Source organism: Stegastes partitus, unplaced genomic scaffold (genome assembly GCF_000690725.1).
Source record: "Stegastes partitus isolate 25-593 unplaced genomic scaffold, Stegastes_partitus-1.0.2 Scaffold2259, whole genome shotgun sequence".
NCBI lineage: Eukaryota > Metazoa > Chordata > Actinopteri > Pomacentridae > Stegastes > Stegastes partitus.
This window is the reverse complement of record NW_007579990.1, coordinates 41,405-52,106: the sequence shown is the minus strand read 5'-3', so window position 1 is coordinate 52,106 and position 10,702 is coordinate 41,405. Positions and strand designations below refer to the sequence as shown.

General features: G+C 48.6%; 3 protein-coding genes across 7 annotated transcripts in view; 1 reads left to right on the top strand and 2 right to left on the bottom strand.

Moving 5' to 3' along the window:
• rnls (renalase, FAD-dependent amine oxidase) overlaps window positions 1-2,750 on the bottom strand; it is a 4,568-nt gene extending 1,818 nt beyond the window's left edge. The window contains exons 1-4 of one of the 2 annotated variants that reach the window (XM_008304583.1): window positions 2,633-2,750; window positions 2,075-2,180; window positions 1,752-1,918; window positions 883-1,041 (exon numbers count right to left, since the gene is read on the bottom strand). In XM_008304583.1, coding sequence (XP_008302805.1) covers window positions 883-1,041; window positions 1,752-1,918; window positions 2,075-2,180; window positions 2,633-2,750 — 550 coding nt within the window. The remainder of the gene's footprint in view (window positions 1-882; window positions 1,042-1,751; window positions 1,919-2,074; window positions 2,181-2,632) is intronic. The other variant, XM_008304585.1, reaches the window with a different exon arrangement.
• lipf (lipase, gastric) lies at window positions 2,734-9,357 on the top strand. Of its 4 annotated transcripts, none has more exons than XM_008304588.1 (12): window positions 2,734-2,737; window positions 4,106-4,238; window positions 4,618-4,732; window positions 5,468-5,666; window positions 5,786-5,895; window positions 6,061-6,197; window positions 6,290-6,430; window positions 6,627-6,698; window positions 6,826-6,894; window positions 6,969-7,079; window positions 7,836-8,432; window positions 8,513-9,357. In XM_008304588.1, exons 2-11 carry the CDS (start codon window positions 4,113-4,115, stop codon window positions 7,956-7,958), a joined length of 1,203 nt encoding a protein of 400 aa, XP_008302810.1. In that variant the 5' UTR covers window positions 2,734-2,737; window positions 4,106-4,112; the 3' UTR covers window positions 7,959-8,432; window positions 8,513-9,357. The 4 variants fall into 4 exon arrangements, with proteins under 4 accessions (XP_008302810.1, XP_008302809.1, XP_008302811.1 ...); XM_008304587.1 differs by lacking the exon at window positions 2,734-2,737 and adding an exon at window positions 3,143-3,417; XM_008304589.1 differs by lacking the exon at window positions 2,734-2,737 and adding an exon at window positions 3,144-3,417 and having other exon boundaries at window positions 4,110-4,238; window positions 7,836-8,392.
• Window positions 9,358-9,688: 331 nt separating this feature from the next.
• Window positions 9,689-10,702, bottom strand: part of ankrd22 (ankyrin repeat domain 22) — a 3,856-nt gene continuing 2,842 nt past the window's right edge. The window contains exons 5-6 of the mRNA XM_008304582.1: window positions 10,400-10,498; window positions 9,689-10,320 (exon numbers count right to left, since the gene is read on the bottom strand). Coding sequence (XP_008302804.1) covers window positions 10,243-10,320; window positions 10,400-10,498 — 177 coding nt within the window. The 3' untranslated portion in view covers window positions 9,689-10,242. The remainder of the gene's footprint in view (window positions 10,321-10,399; window positions 10,499-10,702) is intronic.

Sequence of the window (10,702 nt, the reverse complement as noted above, 5' to 3'; positions counted from 1 at the left end):
CTGAACATGTGTGGGAGGTAAACCTGAGGCCTGATCGATGATCTATAATCAATACTCAGTCTGCTGCTGCTCTCAGCTGTAACTGCAGCTCATGATTCACATCTCAGAAACAGAAGCAAGCTGCAGCTTCAAACTGCTCTCACACACACACACACACACACACACACACACACACTCAGGTTATTATTAGATTGTGTTTCAGCGCAGAGGAAATGGGCGCTGTCCCTTGTCAGCCAATCAGATGAGCTTAAGGTGACATCATCATCTAGAGACACACACACGTGCACATGCAGCCTGACCAGTACACACACACACACACACACACACAAAGCTACACTTCATGATGAAACACTTTCCCAGACACTTGAACCAGGATCATAACCAGAACCCAGTTCTAACCAGAACCGGGCTCTAACTGGAGCCTGGTTCTGACTGGCCCCTAGTTAGCCGTCTGGACATCAGGTCCAGGCACCGTGTCCTCACAGAGACAGAGACTCACAGCTACACACACAGGTTTTAGCTTTAAGGAAGAATGTTTCGGCCAATCAGAGCTCAGGAAAGTGACTCTGCATCACAGCGTGTCTCTGACTTTGTAACGGTGTCGAGTCACTGGTCGGTTTGGACCCGTTAGCTGGTTAACGGCCAGGACCAGTTGACTTGAAGCAGTGTTCAGAGTGAGAGCAGCTGCTGCCTCCTGCTGGTGGAGCATCGTCACTGAACCTCCCGTTTACTTTCAGCATCGAGGTTTCCTGCAGCAGAAGCTCCACATGTTTATGTCCTCATGTATGTTACTGGTCATGTGACGCGCTGTGGTTCTCTGTGTGTTCTCCGATCTCTGTGAGGACGCTCTTTAAGGCTTCATGTTCTGGTTCTGAGTCTCACGTTGTCCCACGTCTCCCTGCAGCTGCAGGATCTGAGCGACTGGCATCGTCAGGACGACGGCGTCAAACGTCTCGCTGCCTCCCGCCTTTTTCTCAACCTCCCATGATGCCCCACGGCGGTACAGAGCGGTCACGTGATGCTCGAAGAACAAATCAGCTCCTGACAAACAAAACATAAAGAACAGTTGAAAACAGACTGAAGGTTTCTGACGTTCTACATGTGACACGCTGTGGACTCAGAAACAAACCCAGCGGTCCAGAGGGACCTGCAGGGACCACCTGAGCCGCTCAGGCTGCTGTCGCCATGTTTCCTGCTGTCACAACAGCTGATCAGTCATGTGACGTAAATGTTCACTAGATCAGAAAAACTGGTTTTATCTCCATGAAGCTCAGAAAATATGTTGAAAAGACTTCAGAAGAGCAGAAAAAGAAACACGACCGAACAGCCTGTAAACGGTCTGCAGCAGATCTCAGACCCCGTCGGTCAGGATGGCCCTCAGCAGACCACCGCCACACCTGGAGTCAGAGCTTCACCTGGTTTGAGCTTTTGCTAAATGAAAGATCATCAACAACCAGAAACAAGCGACTCAGAGTGTGATGTGGTCAAACCGCCTGTCAGGAGGCCGAGCTTTGAGTCATGTGGTTCACAGGTGACAGGAAACACCTGGAGCTCCCCACCAGGCAGGTAGAACCGAGGAACCTCTGAGATGAAGATGAAATGTTGTCAAGAACCACAAACAAGTTCGGTTGCTTCTGCTGAAACAAACAGTCAGCCGAAAAACCTCAGGAAGTGCTTACCTGACTCAGACAGGAAGTGCTTACCTGACTCAGACAGGAAGTGCTTACCTGACTCAGACAGGAAGTGCTTACCTGACTCAGACAGGAAGTGCTCACCTGACTCAGACAGGAAGTGTTTGACCACACTGCCCATGCCCAGTGGCGTCATGTAGTTCTTGCTGTCGTCTTGCTGCCGCAGACCTTCGATCTGACAGCTGAGCGGCTGCAGGACGCCGGCTGACAGCAGCTCTGAGTAGAAGCTGTCGACAGACACACAAAGTCAGACTGTTGTGTAAAAACTCAACAACAAAGCAGCTTCACATGAGACAGAAGCAGCAGAACACAAACACAACAGTCCTGGTTCTGTCTTCAGCCTCCTGACCACAGGCAGCCGCTGGTGTTCAGGTGAGTCGTACCTGTGGTGGGACTGAGCGTAGGCCGGCGTGGCAGTGATGTACTGAGCTCCCAGATCAACTGAGTGCGATGAGACATCGGGAGGACGGCTGGTGGACATTCTGCCCCCTGAGACGAGACACACAGAGCCAGGTCAGACTCACGCACCAGACTCCATTAGAAACTTGACAAATTTAAACTCAGCTGTTGCTGCAGCAGCAGCCCAATGAAAGTCAGGAAAAGGACAAGTTAAAGTTTATGTATAAATCACACTGAAGCCGGATTTAAGAAACAACCCGACTGACACTAAAACCGCCTTCACTCGTGTTCTGTGTGCGCACCTGTTTGACAGATGGAGGACATTTAAATGGACGATTTCTTCATGAAGATCTGACTTCATTCTGCATTTCTCTGCAGCACACATGAAGTGCATTTATAGATTATTGCTCAGCCGAAGGTTAGAGGGCAGTCCTCAGATGACCAGACGATCTTTATTAATGTTCTGTAGTTTGACCCGGTTCGGCTGTGAGTTCGGGAACCTTAAGTCCTACGTTTTCTGAATGGAGTTCTGCGTCACTCACCTGCACCTCTGGCTTTGTCCCACACCACGATCTGAACTTTACTCTGCAGCTCCCTCCTCAGCAGACATGCGCAGAGGCTGCCGGTCAGACCCGCTCCGACGATCAGTACCCGGGACATTTTCTGCTCCGAACCGGGCCGGACTCACGGTACCGGCGGACACAGATCGGGACTAACGGTTTGGGTCAGAAGTCAAATCCGCCACCGGTGTTATGAAACTGAGAAAAACATGTGGACAAACAAAAACTGTCCCGGAGAAAAACGATGCATCCGGTTCATTCATTCAAAATAAAAGCCTGATTAACAGAAAACGGTTTTAAAATGTTTGAAACGGGCTTTAAATCAACTTTTTTTCCCCCTGAAGTTTGTTCACCAGTGAATGCAGCATGGAGTTAAATGAATGTGAATAAGGAACACGTCATAGTTTAAGTTCTACATAATTTTTGTTGCGGCGTATTTACATTTAATTTTTACTGTTTATTTTATCATTTTAAAAAATGATCTCTGGTGTTGTGTGTCTGTGTGATCTGCTTCTGCGTGTGTTCCGGTTTGTATCTGTGACTTTCTAAAACATTAACGAAGCAAAATTCAAAGTGATGGTGACTGAATGAACACTGAGGCGTCCAGCCGTCTCCCCATCAGCCTTATGTCCGTCTTTTATTATCTATTACAGTAAGCAGCGGGCTTCCGGCCTCTGACCAATCACAGGACTGCTTCCTCCGACGTCGCGGCTCTTCCGTCAGTGAGGTCACAGTCAGCTGATCGTCGGCTTCAGACGGACGCACAGGTGAGAGGCTCTCGACCGAACTTAGAAAGTGTGTTTCGCCGCCGCTTTAACGGCCCATTAACGGCTCATTAAAGGGTTATTAACGGCTCATTAACGGCTCATTAAAGGGTTATTAACGGCTCATTAACGGCTCATTAAAGGGTTATTAACGGCCCATTAAAGGGTTATTAATGGCTCATTAACGGCCGCTGACGTGGTCCGGTACCGGCGCTTTAACGGTTGTGAGACGCAGGAAACAGAAACACGTGAGACTGAAAAACAAAACGTTCAGATGTTAAATGTGACAGAAAAACAAATGTGTAAAACCCGACGGCCAGTGAGCAGCGAGGCGGGACGAACCGGGTGGAGATAAAAGCTGCGACACCAGAACCAGCCGAAGCTCTGAGTGTGAGCGGGTCAGCCAGCAGCTTTGACGAGCTGAACTCTGAGCTCTTGTGAGTTGTTGGTTCCGAAGCTGCTGCCTGGACCTGATGGAGTGTGTTCGGCCTGTTTGCAGCCTGAAACCAGAACCACCAGAGACAGATGTGTGTGGACCGGGCTGGTTTCAGGCCGAACTCTGAACGTGCAGTCACTTTAAATGTGTTTTTTAAAACAGATGAACCTGAACGCACCATTCTGATTCTCTCTCTCTCTCTCTCTGTGTGTGTGTGTGTGTGTGTGTGTGTGTGTGTGTGTGTGTGTGTGTCAGTCAGACCATGTTGTGTGTTTCGCTGTGTGTGTTGTTTCTCTCGGCTCTCATCCTTGGCGGTCCGGCGGTCGACAGCCTGCGACGCTCTGATGTACGGCGGCTGCAGCTGGACCCTGAAGTGCACATGAACATCGTGAGTAACGTTGACGGTTTCCACTGAGCGCGCTCAAACACTACGGTGCTGTTGCCGTGGAGACGAAGCCAGTCAGTGACAGCACTGATGCAGTCATCACACTGAATCCGTCAGGTGTCTGTAAGCCCCGCCCCCTGCTGGCAGGTCCAGGTGTGTCTGTGTTTGGTCCTGTAATGACCTTTGACCCACGTCACACCTGTGAGTCACCTGCTGCTCCAACACACTGAACCCTGAACTGTGTCTGTCTCATGTTCCCACATCAAGTCCTGCAGCTCTGTGGAACCAGAACCACATGAAGGAGGAACCCAGAGGTGTTCTGTCAGCCGGACTCAGAACCGTGGAACCAGACAGTCAGTGTGTTGTGTTGTTGTGTGTCCAGTCGGAGATCGTCCGGAGGTGGGGCTACCCTGCGGAGGAGCACGAGGTTCTGACGGAGGACGGCTACATCCTGACGGTGAACCGGATCCCCGGCGGGCTGAAACCAGCAGCAGCAGGTCAGAGCCCGGTTTGCTGAAACAGGAAGTGAAGCGTGACTCAGCTGAACCTTGAGCTGCTCTCGTGTCTGTCTGGTGTGGAAATGCAGAAGCGTCATAATAAACTGTGTTAAAGTCCGTTGACCTTCAGAACCGTGCAGCTCCAGAAGAACCTGCAGCAGAACCTTCACCCACAGCTGAACCGGGCCACAAGGCTCCGAATGTTCCTCGTCTAAATCTGTCTTTCAATCTCTGTCGTGGTTTTTATCGGTCACAGTCATTCAGTTAACAGGATGCATTAAGGTACCGTCGTCTACCAAAATAAAAGTTCTGACCAGGGGCTCGGATGTATGCTGGCTTTTCAAAATAAATGCACTGCCTCATGGCTTCCCCTGTACCAGACTGTCAAATTAAAATCTCCCTGGTGGTCAAAGGAGATTACCGAACTGGACTTGTTCCTCACACACACGATGGACAAACCATCAGTGTGCTTTCAAATTAAGAGCCCACAGCCAGTAACAGCTCAGTGAGCAGATCAGCTGAAGACCATTGGTATCTACAGTCAACAGGATGCTGCACTTTCAAAGCCAAAGCTCAGAGATGGTAGCAGGAACTGATCAGGGTTTGGCTTTTCAAAATAAAATGTCCTAATATAGCTGGTACCTCATATAATGATATCAGGACACGTGAACCTGCAGAAGCTGCTTCGATACAGTTTCTTCAGAGGTTTTCTAGCTGAACTCTGTGGTCCTGCAGGTCCGAGGCCCGCCGTCCTGCTCCAACACGGCCTCCTGGCAGCCGGGTCCAACTGGATCACCAACCTGCCCAACTGCAGTCTGGGATACGTGCTGGCCGACGCCGGCTACGACGTCTGGATGGGGAACAGCCGCGGAAACACCTGGTCCAGGAGGCACCGGCGCCTCAGCCCCGAGGAGGAGGAGTTCTGGAGGTTCAGGTAGGAGCCGACGCTGCTGCCTTCATCAGAACCAGCAGAACTAGGACAGGAAGAGGAAGATGATGGTGATGGTGATGAGGATGAGGATGTGATGGTGATGGTGGTGATGATGTGTGCAGCCATGATGAGATGGCGCTGAAGGACCTGCCAGCGGTGGTGAACTACATCCTGAAGGTGACGGAGCAGGAGCAGATCTTCTACATCGGACACTCACAGGGAACCACCATCGGTACCTTCTCATGTTCTCCTCATATTCCCCTCATGTTCTTGTCGTGTTCCCCACGTGTTCTCTTCGTGTTCTCCTCGTGTTCTCCTCGTGTTCTCCTCGTGTTCATGTTCCTGGTTTGTGGCACCAGCAGGCCCGCACATGACTACCATCTGTCTGGTCTCCCAGCATTCATAGCGTTCTCCACGCTGCCGGAGCTCGCCAGTAAGATCAAGCTGTTTGTGGGTTTGGCTCCCGTAGCGACCGTCGCCTTCACCAGCAGCCCCATGACCAAACTGTCCATCCTGCCCGATGCCCTTATATGGGTAAGGACCGGTCACATGACCACAATGATCGTCAGTGTTAATCACACGTATTGATCACACGTATTGGTAATGAGTATTGACGGTGTGTGTAGGACCTGTTCGGGAGGCGGGACTTCCTGCCTCAGAGTCACATGATCGAGTGGTTTGCGGAGCACGTCTGTGGGAAGCACAGCGCGTTGTGTGGAAACCTTTTCTTCGTCCTCTGCGGCTTCGACGAGAAAAACCTCAACATGGTTCGTATCTGAAAAGTTGAAACGTGACGTTAAAGATTTTTTGTCCTCCTTCAGACTCAGGCGACGTTATTGTTATTGTATAAGTCCAGCAGCTGCAGATCAGCGATGAGAACAGCTAGCGTGCCTGTTAGCATTAACACTGTCGAAAATAAACCAGAGGTTATTGCACACGTTCACCGACTCGTCTTTCTTCCAGACTCGGACTCCGGTCTACACGACCCACTGTCCTGCCGGGACCTCAGTCCAGAACATGGTCCACTGGGCTCAGGTAGGTCTCACCTGTCCGTCAGGTGCTTCTGTGTGAAGCGCTCTGAACAATGCTGGGTTAGCGGTTTAATGGTTCTCTTCCTGTGGCGCCGTATGTTTTCTCTGAGCTCTGAGTGTTCGGTCTTCAGGCGGTTCACGGAGGGAAACTGACGGCGTTTGACTTTGGAGCTGCAGGAAACATGAAGCACTACAACCAGGTGAGACTCGACAGGTAACAGCAGCAGCTGATTCCGACCGACAGACTCGACTCACTGTGTCTGTGTCGCTGCAGTCCGTCCCCCCCCAGTACCACGTCCAGGACATGAAGGTTCCCACCGCCCTGTTTTCAGGGGGACACGATACGCTGGCGGACCCCAAGGACGTGGCGCTCCTCCTCACACAGGTGAGTCCAGCCAGCAGACAATGTTCCCTGAAGGTTTTGGTGCAACAATCAAAAGGTTATTTAGTGAAGCCATCGGAGAACCAGAGTATCACAGGAACGTTTCCTAAAGGTTCTCTAAAGGTTTCACAACATTAACTGCAGAGAACTTTTCTAGAACATTCATTATAACTGGTATCTGAAGCTTTCACAAAGTAACCATCAGGGAACATTATGGAAACGTTCCATGAATATCCTCGGAAGTTTTGCAAAACCCCTAGAGAACCTGTATGGAACATTCCTGTAATGTTCCTTGATGGTTACTTTGTGAGTTTCTAAACATTGTTCTTCAAACATTCCCTAAAGGTTCCATGAATAACTTTCAGAGGCCATTCAGGTAACCTTTAGGGAATGTTCTAGAGCGTTCGTAGAATGTTAAACGAATATCCTCTGAAGGTTTAAGTAACCGTTAGAGAACATTCCTATAAGGTTCCCTGAAGGTTTGGGTGACCTAAATTTCAAGTTAGTGTTTGTGTTTCATGAAACTTGGATGAAGTTTGATGAAGGTTGTTTGATATCTGGAGGTTCTGTTTGAGAAGCTGTTGGACTGAAGAACCAGAACCACAGGGGTCCACACACCCTTCACTGTAAGAGCCTCTGGAACATTTTGCATTAACAGAGGTTCTGTTAGATTCTGCAGACTCGATGTTCTCTCCCGTTGCTGTGGTTCTACGTCAGTGTTCTCACGTCAACTCAACCTGCTGCTGTCTGTGTGTCCAGGTGTCCAACCTGGTCTTCCACCAGCACATCCAGCACTGGGAGCATCTGGACTTCATCTGGGGGCTGGACGCTCCCCAGCAGATGTTCCCGTCCATCCTGAGGCTGCTGCAGGAGCATCGCTAGGCGTGCTGGGACCGCCGGCTCCATCCCGCCCCGCAGAAGAACCGGCAGACCCAGTTTCAACCGCTTTACCTGTCAGAACCACGTTCAGTCGACTGAAATCCTCGCCTCAGACTGAAACGATCTTTTTAAACATCGACTGCTTCAGAGGAAAACTGAACTTTAGGAAAAACGTCTTGTCGCTCAGAATTCAGATCAACAGCAGCAGCAAGTAACTAAGTACATTTACTCGAGTACTGTACTCTGCATTAGTTTCTCCACGTCGGGCTACTTTCTGCTTCAGCTTTTATTATTGAACTTTTAAAGATGCAGGTTTAAAACAACAGATAATGTGAGAAACCTTTAAAATACTAAACACAGACTTCACCTGGAGTTCCTCATCTTAGTGTCCTTTTAAGGCCGTTTTAATCTTTTTGAGGTTGTTGTGTGTCTCTGAGGTTGTTGTGTGTGTGTCTGAGGTTGTTGTGTGTCTCTGAGGTTGTTGTGTGTCTCTGAGGTTGTTGTGTGTCTCTGAGGTTGTTGTGTGTGTCTCTGAGGTTGTTGTGTGTGTCTCTGAGGTTGTTGTGTGTCTCTGAGGTTGTTGTGTGTCTCTTTGCGGTAGTTTTTAGTGTTTGAGGTTGCGTCGTGTCTACCTGGTTGTGAGGAGTTATTTTAACAGCTGGTAAAATCTGAAGCTCATATCCGAACAAATAGTAAAATCAAAAATGGCCGCCGCTACAGCTCGTCCATGTTCAGGGGCTCTAGTCCCCGATGTGGAGGTCATGAGTTCGAATCCCACTCATGATCCTTTTCCGTAGGTCCTTCTCTCCAGCTGTCCTGTCAGTCTCTCTACTGCACTGTCACATTTTAAAAAAGGCAAAAAGGCCAAAAAATAAATTTAAAACTAACAAAATAATCATAATAATAAAATCAAAGCTAATGGAGGAAAACTGTCCCAAAAGCTAAATGATGAAAGAAATGCCGCCAAGTATTAACAACACACATAACAGTTAAATGTACCAAATGTCTTAAGCGTGAATGGGCTTTTATTGTGGAAGGATGTTTTTAGGATGCAGTTCTGACTGTTGACTTGAAAAATGAACACATGAGCTGGATTCATGTGTTCACAGCTCAAGCTTGTGTTTTGGTGTTTGAACCGGATCAGAGCTGGAGGTTTCAGATCGACCCACCGAGTGTCTGCGTGTCCGTGTGCGTTCAACACGGGCCTTCATGTGCAGAACAATCACACCAACAGAACTCAGTGAAGGAGAAGACGAGGCGAAGACGCCGTCGCTGGTCTGATGCTCTGAGCAGCTGGATGCTGGTGGAACATCTGGACGAGTTGCTCCTGTTGAACGATCAGCTGCTTCTCCTTCGTCTCCTGTGAACTCTGTCTCCACATTAAAACCACCGTTTGCTTCAACTTTCTGTGTTTTGTCTTTTGCTCCAGACTTTTATTGTGAAAGACCGATGTCACACTGACAGCAGCTCGGTGGACAAAGACTTTTACTGTGAAATTCTTTGAAACGCTCAGTGAGACATCGTTGCCATGGAAACCTGTGGTAAATTGTGAAGTCTCAGTGATGGTGATAATATTTCTAACTGAATGTGTGCTGATGACGGTGGAGTTTAAACTTCAGGATCGACCAACCGGATCGTCTCCGGTAACGTCTGGAGTCATCTCGTCAAAGTGATGAAACTCTGAGCGTTTCTCAACCTGCTGGTTTTTAACTGAACCACAAACACAACAAACACTGAGTGACTTTAACCTTTATGAACACAATTTGATCCTGAAACACAAAGTTCAATTTGAAATGTACAATAATCAGATTCAGTTTAATATCTACAGATATTTTTATTACAAATAAATGTTCCCGCTTTATCTTAAAGGCATTTTGTTCTCTGTAACAACCTGGAGTCAGCTGGTTAGCTTAGCATAGCATTCAGAAATCACTAGGAAGTGTAGCTAAACTGCTAGCATAATCCAACATAATGTTTATGGCTACATGATGTTATGGAGCTACATGTACAAAGGCTGGATGTAGTGGTAAACTGTTAGCATAGCTTAGCTCAAAGGCTGGACGCAGTGGTAAACTGTTAGCATAGGTTAGCTCAAAGGCTGGACGTAGTGGTAAACTGTTAGCATAGGTGAGCTCAAAGGCTGGAAGCAGTGGTAAACTGTTAGCATAGCTGAGCTCAAAGGCTGGAAGCAGTGGTAAACTGTTAGCATAGCTGAGCTCAAAGGCTGGAAGCAGTGGTAAACTGTTAGCATAGCGTAGCACAGAGACTGAAAGCAGTTCTCTGCCTGTCAGCGTGTCTTCTTCAACATGCGTTCGATCTTCTTGAACTTCAGTCTGGTGGCGATGTCCAGAGCGGTCTCTCCGTCCTGTAAAACAGATTCAGGTCTTGGTTGATTCAGCTGCTTGTCACAGTGATGAACGTGTTTATTTAGCTTCTGTTCTTACGTTGTTGCGGATGTTGCCGTCGGCGTTTCGTTGCAGGAGCAGAGGAACCAGGCGGTGACTCTTCCTCTGACAGGCGTAGTGCAGAGCGCTGTTTCCCTTCTGGACAACACAGGCAGAGACAGACCAGCAGCAGCTTCTGTCACATTTCAGCTGCTTCACCACAAAAACAACCGACGGCTGCAGTTTTCAGCTTTTAGGATCTAAATCCTCAAATTAAGAAGGTCATTAAACATAAAGCAGGTAAAACTGAACTGAGATCATCCTGGTTCAATAAATAAATGCAGCCAGTTGTTGGAGATACAT

Excerpts from the sequence above, each read along its gene's own strand:
- lipf (XM_008304588.1), top strand. The coding sequence starts at position 4,113 with ATGTTGTGTGTTTCGCTGTGTGTGTTGTTTCTCTCGGCTCTCATCCTT. Across the intron at positions 5,667-5,785 it reads GAGGAGTTCTGGAGGTTCAG|CCATGATGAGATGGCGCTGA; the intron begins GTAGGAGCCGAC and ends TGATGTGTGCAG. Across the intron at positions 7,080-7,835 it reads TGGCGCTCCTCCTCACACAG|GTGTCCAACCTGGTCTTCCA; the intron begins GTGAGTCCAGCC and ends CTGTGTGTCCAG.